The sequence below is a fragment of the Ornithorhynchus anatinus genome, chromosome X5 (genome assembly GCF_004115215.2).
Source record: "Ornithorhynchus anatinus isolate Pmale09 chromosome X5, mOrnAna1.pri.v4, whole genome shotgun sequence".
Classification (NCBI taxonomy): Eukaryota; Metazoa; Chordata; class Mammalia; order Monotremata; family Ornithorhynchidae; genus Ornithorhynchus; species Ornithorhynchus anatinus.
Window position 1 is genome coordinate 46,551,755 of NC_041753.1, and position 12,294 is coordinate 46,564,048.

The window sequence follows — 12,294 nt, forward strand, 5'->3', positions numbered from 1 at the left end:
TATGTGTCTGTTTCCTCAGATTTTCTTCCCATATTTTGCACTGAGCCTTCTTTTTGCTATGACTTGAGATCGCAAAGCCATAGTTGCTTTTGTTTGTGCCATTTTTGTTTGTCCTTCACTGAAGCAGCCCAATGCAGTAGATGGAACTTGCTTTCCCACCACAGTCTTCTTGTTTTCCACAGGCATCGAGCCAGTCAGATTCAGAGCCAGAAAAGGCTGCATTGTGTGGCTTGTCTTTGACCTCTGCAGCATTTTCAGAAATGAGCTCTGACGCTGCACAGTCATCTTCTAGCAAAATCCCAGAAGATGTGGATAAAGAAGACGAGTTTGGTTACAGCTGGAGTAAGTTGTCTTTTTGTAATGGTTTTGGAAGAATTGGTGTTAAATAAGTAGGATAGTGGAGACCTGGCGTCCAGGTACAATCATTTGTTCCATTCAGCTACAAGTAGTCAAATGTGGGTGAGTTACCATCGTTTTTGTTTGAATGTAACACACTTTCCTAAAACAGCATATCACATTCCTGTTAACTACAATATTTAAACACCCGTTCCTAACAGCAGTAGCCAAAGGTAGTAGTGATAGTGTTTATTAAGTGCTTACTATATGCAGGCTTCTGTATTAAGCGCTGGGAAAGTGCACAGATGAGAATGAGACACGGTCTCTGATCCTCAAGGGGCTCATAATCCAGAAAGTAATGGGAAAAGATGGGGCCCGGTACAGACACATAAGGACCGATAAACCCCTAAAACAACTTGAAACCCAAGGACAAATACACAAAATATAAACAAAATAAGCAGGGTGCTGTGGTTAGAGTAGCAGAATTTCAGGCTTCTGATAGCTCAGAGTCTAAGGTACCCCTCTAGTCACAGCAACCACTGTAACAGCTACAGGTCTTCCCAAGATCTTGTGGATGCTTCTGGTGGTTTTTCTTTTATCCACCCGGGGCGGCTGAAAGGGGACAGGGAGGAGTCTCCTTGATGACACTGCGGAGAACCGGTACTGGTTCTCAGGGAGGTGGCCTGACTGTCCAACCGAGGGGATGCTGCGGGAGTTTAGCTGCAGGTGAACACCTCACGGTCTGCCATGTACAGAACATGTCAAGAACAGGGGCTTTCAGTAGTGTAGAGGGGAGATGGCCGTTACCAGTGGCTCCACTTGGCCGTGGCAGAGAGTGGGATCAAGAGTGCATCGCAACAGCTTATATCCCTTGTATCCTTACTCCTCTGCATGCACAGAGCAGTATAGGCTTTCTTTATAACCTGGAGGCCTGCAGAGGGGACTTTTTAGCAATGATAATAATTATTATTATCATTATGGTACTTAAGCACTTACTATGTACCAGGCACCATATTATGTGCTGGGGTGGAAACAGGCAAATCAGGTTGGATAGTCCTTGTCCCACATGGAGCTCTCAGTCTTAATTCCCATTTTACAGAAGAGGGAACTGAGGAGCAGAGAAGTGAAGTGACTTGCCCAATGTCACACAGCAGACAAGTGGCTGAGCTATTTCTTGATTTTTTTAAATTCAGAAAGCTTGCATGTATACCTGTCAGGCAGCCCAAAGTTTGACATTTTAGCCTTATGAAGAGAGAGTGTGGTCTAGTGGAATGAGCAGTAGATGAGGTGCCTGGAGACTTGGGTTTGACTCCTTGTGTAAGCCTGAGAAAATGGTTTATGTTTCTTTGTATCTCCATTTTCCTATATAGACAAAAAATGTGGTTAATAAAGGTGCAACCCAAGTTTAACATGGGTTCTTGGGATGCATTTATTTGGTCATGCCTAACTAGGCAGGGGCCCCCTGTAGCAGAATCAGTTTCAAATGCTTCAGGGAATTCCCTTCCCCTTTTTGTGGCGGGCGCTGTGTGAGATTGAGGATTGGGGATCTCTTAACCCTGCAGATGGTGGGAAAGAAACTCCCCAACCCCCATTTCTGTACAGGATCAAGGATTCCATTCCCCATATGCCTGTATGAGGAAGGAAATACAGCATTTTCCCTAGGGAGTCCATGATCCCCTACAAGATTAGAAGAAAGGATTTCCCAGCAATCTGAAATGCCATGGATTCTTTGGGGCCTAAGAAGATTTGCAGAAACTGAAAGTATAGTAGAGTTCTTTATAATAACCCACCTTCTACTTTACAGTTTTTTTTTAGTACCATTTATGCCATACAAGAGAAGGCATCCCTAAATCCAGCAAGGCTATAATTAACAAAGGCAAATTATCTAATAGAATGGTTTTACTTTGTTTTTTAGATTTTTTTTTTTATATTTAGATGCGCCAAAAGGAACACCTGTGTTTAACAGTTTGGCATAATGTTGAAGTGATGTCATTATTACATGAGAGGGTTGGGGGGATTTTTATTTTCTCTTTAAAGTGGTATGAAACATAACAATTGTTCATATTCTGAGTGCAGATGATGCCAATTAGAGATCAAAACTGAATAGATGTGCAATTAGAAAAGCATTCTGACTGGAATTAACTGTCCAATACTTTGCCTTGTATGTACAGAAAATATAACCGAGCGCTATGGAACTCTAGCAGGTGAATTACATATGATTGAGTTGGAGAAAGGCCGGACTGGTTTGGGCCTAAGTCTTGCTGGCAATAAAGACCGTTCCAGGATGAGTGTCTTTATAGTAGGCATTGATCCAAATGGTGCAGCTGGGAAAGATGGACGGTTACAGATTGCAGATGAATTGCTAGAAGTAAGTTCCTCATGATAATGTTTGAAGCCCAACTTAATGGACACTGAGATGATGAAATAGCAGCCTATTGATTGAATTAATCATGTTATATACATACACACACACTCATAACCACACATTTGTCCTGTGAATTCTAAGATGTCACTAACACTGAAATTTACCCCTGAGCACATGTGAAAATTCCAATATGAGACTTTGTGCCCAAAATGGTTGCCCTTTATTGGATTGTCATATACTGTCATGTCTCCCCTTGGCAAATTAATAATGATTGTGATGTTTAAGTGATCAGCACCATACTAAGTGCTGGAGTAGATACAAGATAACCAGATCAGAGTCCCTGTTCCATTTGGGACCCACATTCTAAGTAGGAGGAAGAAAGGGAGAACAAGCACTGAACCCCCATTTTACTGATGAGGAAACTGAGGCAGGATTAGAGCCCACATACTCTGATTGCCTTACCTCTGGTCTTTCCACTAGGCTGTGATGCTTCTCCCAGGTTTTAGCTGGTAATGCATCATTGTCTAATTCTTGGTTTTACTTTACAGTGTTTCCTCTGATCTTCCCGCTCACACCTTTTCAAGTCCCTTTCACCATTAAGTATAGTAATAATAATAATAATAGAGGTATTTCCGTGCTTACTGTGTGGCAAGAACTATATTAAGTGCTGGGGTAGATATAAGAAAATCAGGTCAGACACATCCCTGTCCCAGTTGGGGCTCACAGTGCAGTGGACTTCTGAATAGTGCTGGCCAACATTCAGGGTGCTATCAAGCATCACTGCAGCCTCTTCAGCAACCAATACCCTGGACTGTCTGTTAGCATAGGACCCTTGAATACAGGCATCAGACACCCCACCATCAGAGGGACTTATGCTTAAGTTGTTTCTCATTAGTGGCAATGACTTACACTGATCCAGCTCCACATTCTTGCCACGTTCCCCCAGAAGCCAAGAGCAAACCTTATGAGACGGTCGGTTTGGGTACGATTGCAGTCTGTGGCCACAGTGCAGAATATCCATTTGTACTCTCTCAGTAGCAGAACCTGCTGGGCCCTCATCTGGTTTGTACGTTGTCGTTGAGTGAGATACTCACATCTGCTATTCCAATCATTGGGGCCTTTATTGGAAAACCAGATGTGGTCTGTGGCCATGGGCCAGAATATCTGTAATGAAAATTTTCTTTTCTCCATTGCAGTTTATCACTGTGGTGGCATAAGGGCTTATTATGGTGGCAAAGTGCTTTTGTTTCAAGGGCAAGCAGATGATCGCTTCTAACTCTGGGCAGATCTGGGAGGCCTAATAGGGGTTGGATTTGCAATTCGACAGTTACTACTAATAGGCCTCTCTGAAATGAGGTGTATCCAGCACACAGCTCTGTGAGCTGTCCTGGCTGTGCCCCCATTTGGCCTGGATGAAATATTGGAGATCAGTGGGTTTGGAACGTGAGAGCTTAACCTATATATTGAAAAGTTGTTGAATGGGAAAAGTGATATATAAGGAGTCTGCACACTGAACAATTCGCTCAACTCTATTTATGACTTAACACCATCTTTGGCCAGGACTTCTCTCACCCGGCCTCAGCCAAAGCAACAAAAATTCCAAGAAATAATCACACAATCTAAAGCACAGACATGGCTTACCTATCCTGTCCCTCCTCCTGGGCCCACATTCGTGTTCACAATGATTGAAAAGTTGCATTTCTAACTATCATAACTTGATTTTATTACGCCTTTAGGATAGAGCTCTGTTAGGCTATTAGGGACCGTTCTTCCAACACACATTTCACTGGATAAAATGCAGAAAGAGACTGGAAGAAATGGCAGCACACGTGCACAACATCTGTCAAGATGTGTGTACTCCAATATGATTTTCTTTAAGACAATAACCTCTGCGTTCTGGGAAAACTGATAGCACAGCAAAATTAACATGAAACATTCCTATAGAAGAATAGCAAAATTCTCCAAAATAGGTGAATCTTATGTAACTATTTAGGTGTGGATCTCCTGATAGGTTGGTTTGCGCCAAATTCACTGGGAAGCAAAAAAGGGCCAGAAATGGGGTTTGGTTGCTAGGTGTCAGTGTTCATCAATGGCTTGTGATGATAATACTCTCAACTGTATATATTTTTGTTACCCTATTTATTTTGTTAATGAATTGTACATCGCCTTGATTCTATTTAGTTGCCATTGTTTTTACGAGATGTTCTTCCCCTTGACGCTGTTTATTGCCATTGTTCTCGTCTGTCCGTCTCCCCCGATTAGACTGTAAGCCCGTCAAACGGCAGGGACTGTCTCTATCTGTTGCCGACTTGTTCATCCCAAGCGCTTAGTACAGTGCTCTGCACATAGTAAGCGCTCAATAAATACTATTGAATGAATGAATGAACTGCCCGAGTTGATTCTCCTTTAGGTTTTTTTATTGGCCCTGCCTGGTGCTCTGAGGGGATTGAGACTGTGATTTTGTTGATTTTTAGAAGCACTCTATAACAGGGGAATGAATGCAGGAACAACTTTTAGGATTGACAGTCACTTACCAGTGGAGGGTATAACCAGAATGTCCTACAGGGTTCCAGCAGAATAGCAGTCCCCCTCCTAAGACAAAGCTGCTACAATTTGACCATTTCTGATTGTAGTAACCCTAATAAGTGCTGCATTATCAGTGTGCAGTGTGTGTATATGTTTATGTATGTGTTAAGTAAAATTGAACATATTCTTATTTGTGTGTCTATTGCAAAACTAACATTTCAACCCAATTGATACATTTTTAACACAGATAAATGGGCAAATTCTATACGGAAGAAGTCATCAGAATGCCTCTTCAATAATTAAATGTGCCCCATCAAAAGTAAAAATTATCTTTATCAGGTAAATGCTATTTCACTGTTTCCAAAAAATGCTTTAGAACATTTTTAGCAAAGCAAATGGACTATACAGGCTAAAAATGTACATGCAGTGCATATTATGTGTATTTTATATACGTGTATAGGTTAAAATCTGTTCTACAATGTTCTACAATGTTCTACAATCCTTTGAAAATGATTTCATATACGTGTACTTTGTTTTCTAGAAATAAAGATGCAGTTAGTCAGATGGCTGTTTGTCTTGGGAGGTCTGTAGAAACTTCACTTTCAAATTCTGGGACTCTTCAGAATCAGGAGGTAAACCAAACATGTCAGGCAATTAATGCATAGTATTTATTGAGCAGAGCACTGCACCATTTATTCACCCTCCCTCAGCCCAATAGCAGACATATATATATATATATATATATAAAACTTAATCTATTCATATTAATGTCTATGTTCCCCTCTAGACTGTAAGTTGATTGTGGGCAGGGAACGTGCCTACCAACTCTATTATATTGTACTCTTCCCAAATGCATAGTACAGTGCACTGTGATTTCAGAGGGACTCCTAAGTCTGAAATTATTGGGGGAGAGACAGTGAGCATTGGGGAGTGTGTGTGTGTGTGTGTGTGTGTTTGCTGAGCAGATTGGTGTTAAATATATCCTGTAAACCAGCAGAGTCTTTCAAAAATAATTTGTCTGGCATTAATGGATTGGAACATCACTGTCAACAGGATTTATTGAAGGTCTACTTTGTCTAGTGCTTTATACTATCTAAACTTCATTTGAAGTTGGAAAATTGTGATAAAAACCCAGAATTTCACTTTCTAATAAGGTCAAAAACGATCACTTTGATTATATCACAACAGTTAATTTTTAAAATTGTCTCTGATCCTTGCATGCAAAAGTAATAATAATAATAATGTTGGTATTTGTTAAGCGCTTACTACGTGCAGAGCACTGTTCTAAGTGCTGGGGTAGATACAGGGTAATCAGGTTGTCCCATGTGAGGCTCACAGTTAATCCCCATTTTACAGATGAGGTAACTGAGGCACAGAGAAGTTAAGTGACTTGCCCACAGTCACACAGCTGACAAGTGGCAGAGCTGGGAGTCGAACTCATGACCTCTGACTCCAAAGCTCAGGTTCTTTCCACTGAGCCATGCTGCTTCCCTGAGTAGAGGACTGAGTAAAGTAGAGGACTGATTGCTATCTACCCACATCCCAGAAATGTTTTGAAAATTTCTTTGACTGTTACAGTAACAGAAAATGTTCTTAACTATTTTTTTTAAATTATGCATCTGCTTTACCTTTATACTCTCTTGTAGGTTGAACCATGTGCTAGTTCAGTAACTGTTGCAGAATTTGCTTCCTTCAAAAATGTTCAACATCTGGAACTTCCTAAGGTAAATATGCTCCATATTGGCTTTAAATGGGTGAGTCCTTCTAGAGTAGTTTTCTAATCCATAGTTAATACTAGCTGTGATGAAGTTTAAACAGTTACAATTAGTTCCCTGTGTAATACTAATGAATCACTGAGTCAGTGACTTAAGCACAATGAGAACCTAGGTGTGCAGCTTAAATAGGCATAAAATGGGTTTTTGTTGGTTTTCCACAAACCCTTTCTTCACTTTCAGAAGCAGGATACTCCCTAATCCACCCTATTCCATAAATCTTCTAGAGATTCAGCTTGGCCTAATGGATAGAGCACGAGCCTGGAAATCAGAAGGACCAGAGTTGTAATCCCGGTTCTGCCACTTGTCAGCTATGAGACCTTGGCCAGCTCACTTCACTTCTGTGCCTGTTACCTCATCTGTGAAATGAGGATTAAGATCATGAACCCCATATGAGATAGGGACTGTGTTCAATCTGATTGACTCGTGTTTACCTCAGTGCTTAGTACAGTGCCAGGTGCATAGTAAATACTAAATACCATTAAAAACAATCTTTGGGCTTACCAACCCTAGTTTTGCCAACTGCAGGTCCGCTCAAGAACCTAACCCTTATGTTTACAAGGTAAACCAAACTATAATGTGTACATATAAGTGTGTGTGCATTTGCTAAGCTTGGGGTCTATACCAATTAAGAAATGCCCATCCCTGCCCTTGAGAGGTTTAGAAACCAGCAGGTAAAACATGCACATGTGAACTGATGAACACACTAATTTAAAAAAGTGAGACAAGATTAAAACCAAGAAACCAAGTGGATCATTATGTACAAGCAATAGTTCGATGAATGCTGAAGGGATTGAGACAGATTAAACTGAAAATGGATGCATTGGAAAATCAAGCAATCAGTGTATTTTTTGAGCGCTCACTGGATGCAGAACACTGCACTGATCACTTGGGAAAGTACAAAGTAGAGTTGGTAGACACACTCCCTGCCCTCACAAGGACCTAGAGGAAGTTTCTTTTTAGAAGGATTTAGTGAAGTTGAGTGGGAAGTTTGGGCCAGGAGCCTGTAGTGAGCAGTTGGTTGGGGATAGGGAAGAGAGAGAGGGGAAGGAACAGAGAGCCCAGATTGGGGATGTCCCAGGAGAAGATGGCAACTCTACCTGTACCACCTTTGCTCTATTCTAAAAGCATAAAAATAAATCCTTGATACATGCATGCTCTCCCAAGTGCTTAGTTCAGTGCTCTGCCCACAGTAAGCACTCAATTAATATCATTGAGAGATTGATCTTTGAATCGCTCACCTGCCCATCCTATTGTGCTCCTTGTATTTACAGTCCACTCTGCCTATTTCACAGATTTTACTGTACTCTTTTTGTTTAATGCTCTGATTTAGTGAAATTTCACAGCTTTCTCTTGCAAAGTTCCTCAGCACAGATGAAGCAAGGTGAAGAGCTGAGAAGTTATCTAGATAAATTTGTCACTTGGCATAAATCAGTTTCCCCAAGCCTCCTTTTCCTTCCATAGCAGGGCTTGAGGGCTCAATTATATGGATACTTTCCTGAGTTTCCACTTTGCTTATGTAAGCACAGCCACAGGTATTTTCTTCCACAGTTATTTAGAAAATCTAGAAGAAAGTCACAATATGCAAAGTAGTCAATATGCAAAGCCTTCAAGTTTGTGGTCTGTAAGATTTTTTTTGCCCAAGGGTTCCCAAGTACAAAAGTCATAATTTAGCTTGTTTAATCATTTTGTCAAATATAAGTGAATATGCTTAAATTTGGCATAGTGAAGTAACCTCTTACTATTCATTCTCTGCAAACGAGCAAAGGGACTATTAGGATGTTCGTTGTTGATTTAAAATAGATGGAAAGACCACTCTCATTTCTACTCTTTTTTTTTTGGCTCTTTGAGGGAACAGTGAGAAGTGTTGCTGGCTCTGGGTAGAATAAAAAAAATAGCCTGGAAAAATGTAGTTTAATTTTATGATACTTCACATTAAAGAAAAGAATGAGCAAATATTATTAAACATTTGGTTCTGGTTATTTTTAAAGTGGAAAATGTAGACAAAGTAGGTGCAGCTCTCAAGCTCTGGCGATTTTTCAATGCAACCCTTTGTGCTTCAAAGTTTGGGATACCCCTGATTTCCCGAGTATCAAAATGCTGCCCTCCAGGGAAGCAGACTCCAGGCACTTATTTTCAGCAAGCCCAGGGAACCTAATAGCAGCCCAGCTGCATTTGGTTCATACATTTGTCTAGTAAAGGTGGGATGGGAAGAAGAGAGGCATAGTTGAGGAGGTGATGCTCTGGAGGTTATATCCAGGTCTGAATTTCTATCACTTGATACAGATACAGATGGTTTAATTATACAGTAGAAAAAGAGGAGGCAGGAACATTTGGTTCATTCTTAATGGTCTATGTGGAGTGGGCTTGAGGAAATCCTTACCCCCTTTTCTAGTCCTCTCTTTGAATTAAGTGTCATTAAATTTCACATGCAAACCTTTTCTATTTTGGAAAACCATCTGTTAAAATCTAATGATTGCTCCAATCTGTATTTTTCTAGGATCAAGGAGGATTAGGCATTGCTATCAGTGAAGATGACACACTTAATGGAGTTGTCATTAAGAGTTTAACAGATCATGGAGTAGTAGCAAAGGTGAGGCATTTCTGTTCTGGCAAATATAAGGCAGTGAGGGTTTGGAGGTACAACTGCCAGGGCTGAAGTTTCAACCTTCTATTGTTTTTCTTTCTAGGATGGACGAATCAAAGTTGGAGATCAGATCTTGGCAGTAGATGATGAAGTTGTTGTGGGGTATCCTGTGGAAAAGGTGCTCTTATAAATAATGGTTATTGATTAGTATAGTCTTTGGGTGCTCATGGTAGCAAGTTTGAAAATGACAATTTCATCTAGATAAGGGAATTATTTCCCCAGAGTGGGGAGTAAAGATGTAGTTTCATTTACTGTGCTACCTGAATATCTAGGAAGGAAGTTAGAGTCCTTGAAAATATTGTGGGCTGTGATTTGCAAAACTGCTTGGAATTTCTCATTATTTACAGGGTTATTTGATAGCAAGACCATCCCAACATTTATGTCTCATTATGATTAGTATTTAACATAGTGACTGTGGGCAAGTCACTTAACTTCTCTGTGCCTCAGTTCCCTCATCTGTAAAATGGGGATTAAGACTGTGAGCCCCATGTGGGACAACCTGATTCCCCTGTGTCTACCCCAGCGCTTAGAACAGTGCTCTGCACATAGTAAGCGCTTAAATACCAACATTATTATTATTATTAAATGAAGTTCTCTATTTAAGTCCTCTTCACTTAGACCTTTTCACCTACCTGAAAACCTAGAACCATAATTGGACCATATAAATATGCTAACTAGGTCTTGTGAGTATAAGACTACCTTCAGGAAATGTTTAAGCCATTCACACCAACACATTTTTAAAAATGAAATCACTAGACCATGATAGATGATGGTCCTTGTTGATAACTGGTAGACTTCAAGGTCATTAAATTATCGCAGATCCAGATTCAAAACCGAAGCTTTATCATTATCGTCTATATGACCTTCTGTCAAAGAAGGTCAACTATGGTGAGTGTTGGAGGAAACTGGGGGAAATTAATGGTTGCTTGATACACTTCCAACCACCAAAGAAATTTAGTTTTAATATACAGGGAGATGAAGAAGGACCAGATAGGTGACATCTAAATGCTTGTTCTCTCCTAATAATTCATGTCAGTATAGAAATTTCCATAAATATACTGGCAAATATCTATAAACATCCACATTTATAGTTCTTTGGCTTTAGCCACAGATATTCATGATTAATATATGTTTACCTTTCCTATTTTAAGTGGACATCAGTAATGGTGATACCCACGTGTGTGTGTGTGTGTGTGCGCACATGTTTTGGTGGGGGAGGTGAGGAGGAGAAAGATGAAAAAGCCAACTCAGGAGCCATAATTTCAGCCATGTTGAGTACACAAAAAGAGAGTCCCGTATTGTGTAGTCATGTTTAATGTTTCTAGTGTTAGGCCCTGTTTTCTGTGTTTCCTCCATGGCTTTCGTTCTATAGGAAGCTTTTTCTCATTGAAAGCCACTCCTTTTTTTTTTTTTTTTTTTTGATAGCAGTGTACCATGCTGGCCTATCCTTGGCTTTCAGTTTTCAGTTGGGATACAGTGTTGCTTGAAGCTTTGTTTTACCGTGTCCTTAAAATGTTTACCATGCCCTTCCTGATTCTGGTTTCCCAATTTCAGCTCTCATGATCAAAAATGTGGTCAGGAAAACTGCATGTCAGGGAAAGTAAGTGAGTTAGGGAGGGAGAACTACAGCCCCGCTTCCTACAGTCCTAGATGCGATGATAAGCACTTACTATATTGATTGCTTGTTTATGTAAAATAATTAGCTCCCAAGGTTTGCTTCTGTTTTCATTATCCAATAGTTTATCGGTCTGCTGAAGACCTCAAAGGCCACAGTAAAACTTACAATTAATACAGAGGATCCAGATGCTCAGTCTCCCCAGTCTGCACTCAGCATTACCAATGGAGACAAAATGAACATCTTACAGCCCGAGACAGTTCCAGCTGAGCCTGAGCCTCTCAAAAGTAAGTACCCTGACATAAGTTTCATATTCCACAGGCAAACCTGGACTGGAAAACAACACATGTATATGACAGATCTTAAGTATTTTATTTAATTGTTTTACCACAAATTTATATACTTAGTAAAGACTGATGTAAAAATGTTGCAAGAGGTAAGGATGTTTTTCAGAAATGCTCTTTGAGATGTCCTAACCCTACCTCTCTCTACTTTTCAGTTTGCTGTATCTTAAAAACACGATGTTTAGTGCAAACATTCTATGATCGGATAATCTTCTCAATAGGCAGCTAGCAAAAATGTGCTGAAAATAGCTGGGTGTCTTAACAGTCCCAAAGCAAACATCTGTTTTGTCTTGAACAATCAAAACATTTGTTTTCTTTTGAAATGCCTGTTGCCGAAACACGGATCAAGCATTTGCTTCTAGAAGCCATATTTGCATCTAGGATCATATCAAATAAAGCATTTATTTGATGAAAAATTCATTTTATTTAGAAAATGCTTGCCAGTGCATTAAAATCAGCTTTCTTGGAAACTTTCTATACTCCTGTGGATTTTATACTGGACCAGAAATAGCATTCAGAAAATAAAGTGAAATGACACATTCAAAAATAGTATGAAGGGGGGAAAGTATGTATTTTAAAGCCATAAAAGTATTCTATTCATATGAAGTAATGTAAAGAGAAACTTGGGGCTCTTAAGCTGTCATAGCTATGTACTGTTTTCTGACTTTCCCATATCAGATTCTTTGGTA

General features: G+C 40.0%; 1 protein-coding gene across 20 annotated transcripts in view; it reads left to right on the plus strand.

The window, feature by feature from the left end:
- MPDZ (multiple PDZ domain crumbs cell polarity complex component) overlaps positions 1–12,294 on the plus strand; it is a 193,465-nt gene that overhangs the window by 116,401 nt on the left and 64,770 nt on the right. For all 20 annotated transcript variants that reach the window (XM_039910725.1, XM_039910727.1, XM_039910728.1 and 17 more), the window contains 8 exons: positions 183–342; positions 2,508–2,704; positions 5,475–5,566; positions 5,769–5,859; positions 6,874–6,951; positions 9,500–9,592; positions 9,690–9,764; positions 11,386–11,548. In XM_039910725.1, coding sequence (XP_039766659.1) covers positions 183–342; positions 2,508–2,704; positions 5,475–5,566; positions 5,769–5,859; positions 6,874–6,951; positions 9,500–9,592; positions 9,690–9,764; positions 11,386–11,548 — 949 coding nt within the window. The remainder of the gene's footprint in view (positions 1–182; positions 343–2,507; positions 2,705–5,474; positions 5,567–5,768; positions 5,860–6,873; positions 6,952–9,499; positions 9,593–9,689; positions 9,765–11,385; positions 11,549–12,294) is intronic.